Source organism: Chiroxiphia lanceolata, chromosome Z (genome assembly GCF_009829145.1).
Source record: "Chiroxiphia lanceolata isolate bChiLan1 chromosome Z, bChiLan1.pri, whole genome shotgun sequence".
NCBI classification, from domain to species: domain Eukaryota; kingdom Metazoa; phylum Chordata; class Aves; order Passeriformes; family Pipridae; genus Chiroxiphia; species Chiroxiphia lanceolata.
In genome coordinates, this window is record NC_045671.1 from 74,095,478 (window position 1) to 74,108,575 (window position 13,098).

Consider the following 13,098-nt stretch of genomic DNA (forward strand, 5'->3'; position numbering starts at 1 on the left):
ATGCAGTCAGGTTGCCAACAACAGCTGAGAGCAGGAGGTCTGTCACTGTCTGCTCTCCCTCTGAGTAAGCAGCACATTACTTGCCTGTGTTTTCCTGTTCACCCAGGGCTACCAGTGCAGGGAGGAAGAATCTTTCCAAGAAGTGGGAGTGCTAAATTCTATAACAAATTATACATATGCTGTGTTTTAGCTCGCAGCTCGCTACATTCAGACTCCTGCACTATTCAGTGTATTAACAGCTTAGCTGGAATCCTGTCCTGTGGCCCACCAGGTGCTCTTACAGACCAGCACTTCAAAAGGGGTGAAAAAGAAATCTATTTATCTACCAGTCACTCCGTGGCACAATCCTGAGACGAGCTGTGTTATCTGACGTGTTCTTTTCAGATCCATCCTTTCTCTTGGAGCGGACAGCGCTGAATTCCTGCGAGTCCTATGGATGTTATGCCCCAGTGATCTGGGCTTGTCAAAGAGTAAGTTGTTCCTCCAGAGCCAAGTTATGACATCAGTGGCACCTGCCAAAATTTACAGCACAGATCAAATGTGGCATCCAGAGTTTGTGCCCTGCAAGTGTCTGGTCATTCCACTCGGTGCGTCGCGGACTTCGCAAAATCGGACCGTGGGTTTGGGGTTCTTTTTCCCCCTATCATTAAACTAACCCATAATAGCAGATGTCATCACTCACAAATAAAAATGAGTGACGGGTGAGCAGATTTCATCAGTTATTCCTGGCAGTTGGAGTTCTCTTGAAAAGGGGAACCCAGAGGTAAAACTGCCATGATTCAGTAATCACTCAAGAAAACCATACTTTGACAGAAGAGGAAGCTACTATACAATCAAAGTAAGCATTTATACTCTTGTATTTTGGCCAAAATAAGATTTTCTCTTCCTGTCTTAAATATCAAACTTGCCTAGAAATACATGGATATACATTTATTTTACATTTTGTTTAGTCATGAATTTGAACAAGGTTTTCTTCTTGTTCCCTCCTGGAGGACCTTGAATTCTGTATATGACAATATAATTTTGTGGAAAATAATCTGATCCTGTGTGATTTATAAAATGTAAGAGGTATCCTGCCTCTTTTACTCTAACTATAACTTCAGTTATTAACCTGTTTTTTGGTATTACTAGAACTTCTGTATTACGCATAATTCAGGGGAAAGGAAAACCACCATAAAAGGAATATGTAAGGGGATACTCATCCAAACCGTGCATTCTATGAGTGCAGTTTAAAACTTTTTAGAACATTAAGCTTCTTTTTTTTTTTTTAAATGCTTTGAACTCATGCAGTGTACTGTAATATTTATGTAATGCTGGAAAAACATTCTATGCTTAGGCAAAAAAGCCCTGGTGAAGGGTAAAAGGAATAGGACATTAATTAGTGTTCTGACAAAGATAAGATAGCTCATGGTCATGATATGACCCAAGGGACTGAGTCTAGTTAAGTCAAAGATAATCTTTCCATTGTTTACAATGATCTTCAAAAACCTCTGAAGTGACCGAGGAAATTCTTTCAGCAACATGCTTGCATTACACATTAAAATTGGCTGAATACTCAAATCCATTGCAAGAGGTAAAAGTAGACCTATTTCACTCAACCTTTTAGAAAAGAAATATTTTTTAAGATGTTAAAAAAAAAAATAATCATTCTTGTTAAACTATTTGCCTTTCAAAAGAATTTGAAAATAAAAAGTCTTTCTCTTTCAAAAGATTTTGAAAATAAACCTTGGAAATGTTCAAACATTACTTCATGTTGCTGGTTAAAATGTTTTCCAGTAAGACAAAAAGCATAAGGTTGTTTTGTTTTTATTGGCCAAAAAAAATTAATCTTTTAAGTTATGCATGGTTTAGATTAAAAAATATTTTGACATTTTCTCCAAACTCTGTTCGGTTAATAGGTTTACTGGATGCATTAAAAAGTAAATGTACTGAATTTCACTAAAAGGAAAAAGTTTTTCAGAGAATCTCATCGTGAGTTTTTAAGACAATGGTTATCTTAAGACACATATTAAATAGAAAGACAGAAAAAGGGTAAAAAAATGCCTTCTGAGGCTTTGGAAAAGATTTTCTTCTTTTGTTTGCTTATTTCATATATAAAGGTAACTAAAAACAGCAATTCTATTTCAAACATCAAGAGCCACTTCTGATTCTCAAAATTCCTCCAGAAAGAGTCCAAAATAGGAATTACAAAGTGTGTAGAAGAAAAATTACTTGCATTGGATATTTTTTAAAAGTCCTTTTTGTGCCTCAGTGGAGGTTGTCTGAGATTACGACAATTCAAAATACATAGACCAGGTAGGGGCTGAGACCAGAATATTCCGAAATTTACTAATTTAACAAAGCACATTCATATTGCAGATCAGGTTCAATGAGAGATGATTGTACTCCTGGCTGTTTTTATACTGGTGTTTTGCCAATTAATAAAAGCTGTGCATGTGATAACTTACAGCTTGAAGCAAAATTTTAGAATTGCCTCTCCCTTGCACTGGAGAGATCTGCTTACCATTCACATTTTGATCCTCATTCCCACGTGCTCTGGGACAGGAGCTCAAAGAGTTTAAACTAAGGTACTGTCTGTAGATGTTATATTTGATTCATGACTGATTGGCTATTTTACAGATTGCTGCACTGCCACACGATTTATGGTTTGCTTCTAAATGTAGGAGATTTTTCTTTCATCGTGCCATTAATTTTTTTCTTTAATTACTTCTTCTCGTGGACATTCTCCATAAATTAATAACTTGTTAGCATATAAATTAGGTCCCAAAAATGATGAATGCTGTAAAAAATTCTTTTGTAAACACATACACGTATTTTTGACAGTTGAGTTTCAGAACTACCAAATACATAAGCCACCTTAACCAAGATCTCATTTTACCTTTCCTTAAATGTTGTTGACTCCCTAAAAAAGCTACCAACTACACTTCAAATGGGCAGGTAGGACTGCAAAACCCATACAAAAACAGTTCCTTCCTTAACTACTTTAGTTGAAGATTTAATAAGGGACTCTATCTTGCGCCACTGTTGTGCACATCTTAGTAGCCCTTCATAGGAAACATACTGCAGAATGTATTATAACATAAATTTTCAGTCCATACCTTCTGAATGAATAATTTTTAATGCATGGAAGTGTTGCTGTTGCTTACTTTACATTAATATCAGTGGATAAGAATGTTAAAACCACCTGCGATTAGAATTCAGAAAGACACTTCCCCAGCTTTCCTTGAATGTGTCTGGAATGATAGCTGGCAATCCAAAATGAAAATAAGGATGATAAAGAACCCCTTTACCTTGCTCACTTTCCACCCAGACAAAACTGGCCAAGTGGTTGTAAGAAAGTGTGGTTTTTACTTACAGAGTAAATCTAACTGTCCTGCCAGTTTCTGAACCCTGAGGTATCTGGTTGAAGGAATCCAGAACAGGTTTGATGGAATTAAGTCCAACTGTCAGTGTAAGTCCAATTTATATTACTGGGACATCTGAAAAGAAAGAAGAAAATCACGCATCAACAAAACATGTTTTGTAGAGCAATAATAAGGGATTTTTTGATACAAAAAAACCACCAAACCTAGAGAATTACTGGGAAATCCAAACCAAGCTCCTAAGTAGAATCTTCTAATCAGAAATAAAACCAGAAGGTGTTACACAGTGCACATGAACCCTGATCTCCACACATGGATGTTGCAAGGCCAGGCTTAAAGAAAGGATGCTTTCACACATGATAGCATGAGAGATGCTGGTCAGTCGTGCCAGACAGAGATGTATTCAAAAGTTTCACATCAGGAATCTGTCTCAACAAGGACCATGGCAGCACCACATGAAATATTCACTCTCACTGACATTCCTAGGAACTATTACCAAGTCAAAGATTCTTGGCTTGTAAAAAGTCCCCACAGACATACCAGGCCAACGTTTGCTGAAGTACCTCTATTTTTGGGCACCTGTCTGATCACACCTTGTTCCTCTGGGTGGAGCAGCCAAGACCTTCATGCACCCTCTCAAAAATCTAACAAATTTAGACCTCGGATAAAGACCATGGACCTTCTTTGTACCACTTGAAGAACATCTACTAGAAGTTTAATAATTGTAAAAATTTAATATCTAATGAAAGGTTAATGTGTTATGGCAGATTCTTACATGAGGTAAAGTATAATAGGGTTTGGAGGGCAAACTGACTCAGACAGTTTGTCAGCAACTTGCACTTGGCTTCTGAGGCAATGGGATAATTATCTGCAGAGTGTCAAGTGGGCAGCTGCTGCTGATAGAAGAGCTTTTAAATGGTGCAAAGACCCAGGTGACCTGCTGTAAGAATGATGAAATAATCAGATTCCATCACTTGCTGTAACAAGCTATTACCAGAGCATTTATTTTAGCACTGCTTGAAGCTTATAGAACTCAGGCACAGGTAGGGCTTGTCCCAGTGCATCTGTGACACTCATACTTTTTTGCAAAATGAAGCCTTAAATAACACCATTATTTTGGGACCTCAGAGTGAGATGAAAGATCATTAAGATTACCCATACTGCCATTTAGACTGTATTCATCAATAAACATGGCAAGCATAGCAAAAGGTTTTTAGTGGAACTGCTGCACCAATACTAATGTAACAATTTGTCCTGTATCCCACTGTGCTACATCGATGGCATCCCCAGGCCACAGCAAAGGAAAACACCAGAAAAAATGCTACTTTTCTCAGAGAACACCTGGTTGTTTCAATGACATTGCAGGACCAGAATCCAAACCTCTCAAGATATTCCATCACATAGGAGATTATATTACATGGACTAACCAGTTCACACTTACCACTCCAGCTGGACTGTGCTGGTCTTTAAGTAACTGGACTTCTCAGTGGAAAAATGCTGCATATGGAAGAGGTTTTTCTTCTTGTTAGGCACTTCTTTCACACCAGTCAGCCTTAGCACCAAGCTTGGGAAAATTATTTGTTGTCACTGATCTTTCTAAAAATCAGATTTGTGAAAACTATGGTAAGTCTAAAATATTCAATCTAGGAAGATGGCAAGAACTTACTTATATGCCCTTTTAATAAGACCTTACACGAGTCTGCTTTAATTGCGTTACACTGACTGTCTTTTCCTTTTCCTCTGATCTCCCACTCAAGGCATTGTACAAAGCAAAGGTTTCCTCAGATTGGCCTACATTAGCATAGTCTTTCTAGTGCTTATCAAGGATAGCTCATAAAGTATGACGCTGTCTGTGAAGAAGATTCACAAGTACATACCAGGATCTGTGAGGCATTAATTCATCAGCAGGACAGAGTGGAGTGCTGGAAAAAGCATCAAATGAGTGCAGAATACAGAATAACACAAGGGGAAAAAAAGGGATTTCAGGGCAACTCTCAAACTAAGTGCTGATCCAGTCATAGGGAGCTCTGGAGTACGAGGATGAGAATTTTAAAACCCTTCATGTTTGAATAACAGGCATTTAGCAAGGACAAATTCACTTAGTTTCTGTCCTTTTTCTCATTTATTGGAACTCAAGCTTGTATTTTAAGAAGGTCTACTTTTAGTAGTATTTAAGACTGAATTTGGATAAAATAAAGAGCAAGGCTATAAGAGGTTCCCCAGAGCTTTGCACTCTGTGTGTTTCAACTTTAGATTCATAATTCCTCTGCATGTTTTGGGCAAGGCATCATTTGGAGCAGTGAAAGGAATCATTTAAGACCAATGCATTTCCCTTGGATAAAACCATTTGTTTTAAAACTATAGGAGATAGAAAAAAAGAAAGCCCTTCACATCTAATCTGAACTTCAGTGACAATGGCACTATATTTGAAAGCGTTTATCCCAAAATCACTTAAAATCTCACATATACTGAGGCACTCACAATATTTCAGTGATTTCTGCCACATGTAGTCATTACTCAGTAACAAAAATATAATTGTACCATTTAACTGTCACCCAAGGCCTGTTTCAATGTCTTATATTTTGGTTCAAGGCAAAGTAAGCATCAGTCACCTATTCTTTTAGGTGACATACTTTATTTTAATAGCACTTGGCAAGAAGGAAATTTTGAGAGGGCCGAGCAAGGCAGCACCTGCCTCAGGTCAGGCTTCTGACTGCCCTGACCTCCAAATTGCTTTTCAGAAAATGAGCAAGCACATCAACTTCAGGCACCACAAGATGGGTGGTCAGGATGCAGAAGGGCTGAAGAACTTCTGGGAAAAGGTCATCCAAGAGCAAACCAAGCAGCAAGAAGCCGAAGAGTCCAGGTTAAGCAAAAGTGCCCTGAACAAGTAAGTAATTTTTTTCTTTCACACAAGACTTGTCATCATGTGCTTTAAAATGAGGTAACCTGTTATTGTGCTGCTTTATTCATAGCACAGATTGTGTTCTGGGTCTTTGGCACTCCTCCTCTCGCAGCTGCTTGTCTCGTGTTACTGTGGCTCTTCTGCATGGAAACTCAGACAACCTCTCACCCTCAAACCTCATGGGCATTCTTCAAAGGCCTTGGAGCACAGCCACGAAAAAAATAAAGCACTTTGGCATCATGGCTTGTGACAGCCAGAAAATATCAGGAGTTTTACCTGGAACTGATACGGCCACGCAAATAAATAAAATAATATTACATTAAAGGGACAACCGCCCGCTTTAATCTGTAGCATAAAAAAAATGGCATCTTTGTCATGTTTATCAGCCCTTCACAAGCCCGAAGATAGAAATGACACAACAAGATTTTCCAGTTCAGTGGGGAAAATGATGGGGGTTTCTGTTTTGTCGGGGTTTTTTTCCTTTTTTGTTTTGTGGGGGTTTTTTTTAGGTTAGTTGGGTTTGGTTTGGTTTGGTTTTTTACAAAACAGCATGAAACAATGGGACTCCCTAAAAAAAGCTGTGGCTGTGGTACAGGTACTCTGCACAAGTGGGGTACACTGTTTCAAATATTTGTTCAGCTTGTTGCAATTCAGGAGTTTGAACCAGGGTCTCCTGCACAGGAAGTGAATTCCCTGACTAATAATGACCAGAGACAGAGGATGAGAAATTCCATGTCTCTGGTGGTTTTCTGTTGTGCTTTCCTCCTGAAGTTAACACAAATATTACTGCATACACTTTCCTCAAAACTGTGGCATTCACATAAACTAATTGCACTTAACAAATTGGAATGTGCTGCCTTAAGGGCTGTTTCTTTTAAAAAAATTCCGGGTACTTTGACCCTAGTGTCCAAGCAGAAAGCTACTGTCATCACTTAAAAACTTGAAAATCAAGATCTGGGCAGACCTTGTGTCCCAACAAAGTCAGAGGCAGACAATCCTGCTTTCAGTATCCTGCTCCATCTAGTGAGTAATATTCCCTAAATAAAATCCCGAAGTTGCTGGAGAGAAAACATGTGTGATAAAACCAGGGAGATGTTCAGCTTCAATGGAAGCTTTGTCGACTCTAGATCACAAAAAAACTACCACAAGAAGACCGTGCAAACAAATTGTAATTAGTGGTGTAGATGATATCTCTGACTTCACAGAGCTAAAAAATGTTAAAAGCTTTTATAAAAATCTTCTCTGAAGAGAAAAAAAAATGCAGCAAGAGAACTTTGAATGTGTCTTAACATACATATTCAATATGTCTTAACTGACTGGTCACAACAGAAAGAGACCGAAGCAAGTTCCTTCAAGGTCACTTACTCAGTCAAAGCTCAGATTGTTCACAAAGTGCTTTTGTGAACAATCTATTTTGGGAAAAAGATCCTTTCATTTCATTACAAAACCTAGAGGTCCACTACCTCATGGAAGTGGCACCTGGCAAAACTACACGGTTTTAAGGAAAGGCAAGTACTGCCTTTGTGACATTTAGGACATTGGCTGATAAGAAACACTGCAATTTTCAATGGCAAATTTTTCCTAACTAACTGCATCTCTTTTTGGGGCTTAATTATATGCACAAAAGAATAGTGAAGACTAGGTAGTAGTTTAAAACACAATCTAAAATCAAGCTCAGAAGCCAAGATAACAGAAGCATCCATGTGAACCAGATACTGCTGAATTATTCCCAGATTAAATTATTGGCTGCTGTTCTTTTCATCACACCAAAGGTAATATAAAAACCCATATATATTCAATGATGCATTTGGCATTACCATATGATATCTAATCTTATAACATTGCCGGGTCAGGTATTTCAAAACAACATTTCCTTCAAAAAACAAGCCAGACAAAAATATCTTGCAGTGGTCCTTAGAGATTTTCTCTTCTGTTTGTGCTATAATAGTGTCTTGAAGCTATGTAGCTCCTCTTGCATGTGAAATCAACGCCTTTCGTTAAACACATACAGGTTCTGAAGAGGTTGGGTTTTTTTCCTAACCCAAAGGACATATTTCAAGTTCTGCTTGCTCTTCTCCACAGCATTTTGCAGTAAACCAGGGGAGGCTGGGGGAAAAAAATGGTATTTTTTAATTGACACATTGAATGACCTTACTGTATAGCCAATACTTCTGTGTGGCTTTGAGAATACCCCAGAGAGAAAAAGCAGTTCTTCATGGTGACGGTATTTCAGCAGTTGTTTGACTCATTCGGAATCCAGCAATGACAACCACTGATAGCATCAGCACTATCCCTTTCTCCCCTGCATTCCCAATCTAGCAAAGCTGGAGAGATGTGTAATTGGTAAATAAATACAGGACAAGTGCTCTGGTGATGAAAGAGAGGAAAGCCTCGAACCTGCTGAAAAGCCCGGGCTCCATTTGAAGGCTTTGGCTGAGTAATTGCTGAGCACTTGTGCACTTTGTGCTCTCTTTGCAGGCTCCGCCAGGAATGGGCTCTGCGGCTGGAGAGGAGAGTGCGGCAGGTCCAGGCACAGACGAAAACACGGGGGGAACAAGGGACGCAGCTGTCCATCGAGGCTCTGCCCTCACCAGACAAAACTGTTGCTTAAATTAAGCAAGAATTGGGCCCAACTCTGACCTTCTGCACACACCTATAACCTGGCAGTCGCACTGCCCAGCAAGCAAAAGGTCAGAATCTGGCCCTTTTCTAGACTGCTTGTTACAGCTGCTAAAATTCAACGTGAGAATAATGTCACGGTACAAAACCTCAAAAAAAAAAAAAAAAGAAAAAAAAAAAGAAAAAAAAGGAAAAGGCACAAAGGGATAGATGAGAAGTAGACAACTCTGATTCTCCATGATTCTCCATTCTCCATTATTACTGTGATGCATCAGGAATCCAGGACTCTCTTATGTAACTGCATTTCCAAGTGACAACAACATATTGCCAGGAAAGAGGGCAGCCTTTTTAAATAGGGATAATACTTTCAGACAGCTGCATGCAAAATTGCACATTTCCATGTGCAAGCTCACAGAGCCCGGCTTAATGCAGATATAAGATGTTCTGTCTGTCTTGATGAGCTACAGTGAAGAGAGTTAAGGATTAGCTTGATAAGCTGGACAGGAGGAGAAATTTCTTCTTTAATGGAATCAGAAGAAGGGAAGGGAAGGGAAGGGAAGGGAAGGGAAGGGAAGGGAAGGGAAGGGAAGGGAAGGGAAGGGAAGGGAAGGGAAGGGAAGGGAAGGGAAGGGAAGGGAAGGGAAGGGAAGGGAAGGGAAGGGAAGGGAAGGGAAGGGAAGGGAAGGGAAGGGAAGGGAAGGGAAGGGAAGGGAAGGGAAGGGAAGGGAAGGGAAGGGAAGGGAAGGGAAGGGAAGGGAAGGGAAGGGAAGGGAAGGGAAGGGAAGGGAAGGGAAGGGAAGGGAAGGGAAGGGAAGGGAAGGGAAGGGAAGGGAAGGGAAGGGAAGGGAAGGGAAGGGAAGGGAAGGGAAGGGAAGGGAAGGGAAGGGAAGGGAAGGGAAGGGAAGGGAAGGAAGGGAAGGGAAGGGAAGGGAAGGGAAGGGAAGGGAAGGGAAGGGAAGGGAAGGGAAACAGAACTTTTCTGATCAACATATAAGAACATTTACAGATCTTAATCATTAAATGAACAGAGGAAATTAGTTTGACTTTTTGGGAGTAAGTAAGAAAAAGATTGCTGAGGTTATTATGAACCAGTCTGACAAATGTAGAAGCAAGTTAGTATGAAAGAGAGTTTGACATAGAACAAAACAAAACAAAACAAAAGCTAAACTTTTTTTTACTTCACAAAAATGCTTTTTTTTATTATTTTAAAACAATATTTAATTAAAACACACACTTTTATAAAATGCTGCCACTTTCTCCCACAGAAAACACAAGGTTTCACAAAAATGTTGTTATTCCATGAAAAATTAAAAACTTATAAAACGTTATTCTGTTATTTAAAACTGAAGGGGTTGTAATATCAGCTTCTGTTCATAAAAACTGACCAAAAGAAAAAAAGTAATTGTTTCTTTCAGTGGCTATCTTCTATTAGAAAAACAACACTGAAAAATAATAAAGTTGTAGTTGCTTTTGCCTTTGCAGACTGGTCTTTTTCTTCTTTATTCATTTATTTCCCACTATTCTCTAAAGAGTTCTTTCCTGTAACCTAACACCATGGGTTTGGCCAGGACAGAGTTCATTTTTGGTAGCAGCCACGAGGGGCAGAGCCTGGAGCCACGTGGAGTATCTTGGTTATTCTGTGCCACCTCAAATCACCAGGAATGAGGGATGGGGGGGGATGGATTTTGACAAGGGGCAGAAATAAGGAATTCTGGCTTCGGAGAAGGTGGTGGGCCGTGGTTTCCAGTCGGGAGCAAGTGTGGCTATGGAGTGGTTGAGGTGGGGAACTCATCATGTTCATTGTGTTACACCAGTGGTGTTGGTTCTGAGCTTTTTTGTGATGTAGATCACCCTCTTTTTGAATACTTTTCTTTTTAATATGGTTGCTGTCCACTGTTTGGTTTTCTTATCTCACTGCTGTTTCCAGCAAATTGTTCTTATCTCAACCCCAAATCTCTGCCTTTTGTTTCTCTCACTGATGAGGGGAGAGGAGCAGCTCCTGGTTTTCTTTTTAGTGGAGGTACTAAATTGAGGAATACTATTCCTAAACTGTGACACCCGAGTGAAACATTTCCTTTGGTGAGGTAGATCAAACATGACCTGAACCAGCTGCCTCCTACATAAAAAAATTTAGCAGTTTAACTTACTGTAGCAGTAGCTAAAGGACATAGACAGGGCCATTGAAATGGAGAGATGTCAGATTCTCCACTTCTGAAAACCAGATCTACTAGATTCACTCACTTACCCACTGTTTTATGGGGTTGTAATGCATCTCATACCAGTGCAGCTTACCCCTACTCTGTGTCAGTGTGGCAAGAGAAGAGCCAAGAAAAGCTGTCTCAATAAGCATATGTGGTTCTTTTGCACTTAATCTCGATGTTTTTAATTATTTTAATATTTTTATTAAAATATAAAATATTTTATTTTTTAAATTATTTTTAATTATTGCACTTTTATGACAGTATATCTGACTGCTGATGAGGTTACATAAGGTACGTGAGGAAGACCACACAAGTAGATGCAATTCTCACAGAGCGATTTTCAGCACTCCCCAGTGATTACCTAAAAACAACCTTAAGTCTCCAAGGAATACTTTTTCTGTAAGGAACTCTGAGCACATCCAGGAATATGTGAAATCATTTCCACTACAAGCAGTCGGCACCAAACCCTCTACACATCCGAGGAGTGCTGTTTGCATTTACGAGCACACAGAACCTATTTCAGCTGTGAATGGGTTTCTGACAGCACAGAGTGTGTCACAAGTGTGAAAGACTAAAATGCTCCCACACTTGACAAAAAAACAGCTCTTTGTGAGTTTCTTTGGGAGTTTTTTGTGCATTAGTCATGCTCACCTATTCTATCACGTATTTTACACGACAGCAGCAACCTGACACCCCTGAGGCACTGAACATCAGTTATTCCTGTTCCCAAATGTGGGTGTTCATCCATTTTTCACGGCTACTTGCACGTGCCACCAGACCAAGAAAGGTATCAAGTGCTAGAAATAATAAAGTCTAGCAGCCAGATGTAGCCAGATGTGCTGCTTGCAAATTGCAAAGCTGAAGGTAGACAGGAAGGTGACAGATAATGTTTCATTCTTTTGCTTTGTTCAATGAGTTGGTGAAACACAAGCCTGAACTTGGGCATTTTAGACATGCCTGAAAATGTAAAAACTGGTTCTCAATAAAAAACCCCAAGCAAACAGAAATCAGTTTAATTGCTATATTTAGAAAAGCTGTCTCATTCATATATACAGCCCCCATTGATAAAACCAGACATCCAGTGAACATAAGCTGTTGGAGGAGTAGGCCCCTTCAGCTGAACACAACACTTTTTTACCCCCTTGTCCCTAGTTCCTCTCCCTTTCTAATGGAAAAAATGTTGAGGGGGAGGGGGGAAAGCAGGGAGAGGAGGAATTAAAAAAAAAAAAGAAGACTCAAGTGAAAATTTAAATTACCATAACTAAATTAAGAAAGCTGGACTGTTATTTAAGTAGAGAAACCAATTTACCCAGATTCTTTTTTTCCTTGAAGTTTATTAATTTGCCTAATAGAAAATGAACTGGAATTGAACATTAGTCTGCATAATCAGCACCACCCTGACCTGCATTAGCAAGACATTACCATGTCTTATATCAGCATATAAGCCAGCCCAGCACTTTCCTAAGTCAGCAAACAACTAAAACTGTACAGAATAGGTCAGTGACTAACATTTTGGTCATGGGATTTTAACCGTGTGCTATGTGATGCAATAGGCGTGGATTGTGAGAAATATCTCTAATTAGAATTTAGAAGAGGGCCAAATATAGTGAAACAAAGAATTTTATTAACAGCGCGCTGAGTGCACGAACTGACTTGGTCTGAGCACCCAGTGTGCTGTTAATAAAGTTCTTTGTTTCACTATATTTGACCATCTTCTAAATTCTAATAAGAGATATTTCTCACATGGATCATGCACTTAAGCTGGCACACTGATGTCAGCTGTAGAGCACCCTCTCTGTGTGTGAGCACAATCCACAGCCACTCCCAGAGTTACTCTGCAGTGCTGTGTCTGACCCAGGAACCAGTGAGGAACAGCAAGGTTTGCTTTCTTAAACTATCTCTGAGTGTGGCCAGTTGTTGAAGTGTGGTTTATTCAAATCAAGGCAGTCAAAAGAGTGATTATAAACCACACTAATCTGCAGCCTGGCTTCATTGGGACACGATGGAAAAG

General features: G+C 39.5%; 1 protein-coding gene across 1 annotated transcript; it reads left to right on the forward strand.

The window, feature by feature from the left end:
• Window positions 1-783: 783 nt before the first annotated feature.
• On the forward strand, window positions 784-8,878 carry LOC116781116 (protein FAM240B-like). Its single transcript, XM_032676717.1, has 3 exons — window positions 784-838; window positions 6,104-6,252; window positions 8,746-8,878. The coding sequence occupies exons 2-3, from the start codon at window positions 6,107-6,109 to the stop codon at window positions 8,876-8,878; spliced, it is 279 nt and encodes a 92-aa protein (XP_032532608.1). The 5' UTR covers window positions 784-838; window positions 6,104-6,106.
• The last annotated feature ends 4,220 nt before the right edge of the window (window positions 8,879-13,098 follow it).

Bases quoted from the DNA above. Each gene is read 5' to 3' on its own strand.
- LOC116781116 (XM_032676717.1), top strand. From the start codon at position 6,107: ATGAGCAAGCACATCAACTTCAGGCACCACAAGATGGGTGGTCAGGAT. The intron at 6,253-8,745 runs GTAAGTAATTTT...CTCTCTTTGCAG, and splicing joins AGCAAAAGTGCCCTGAACAA to GCTCCGCCAGGAATGGGCTC.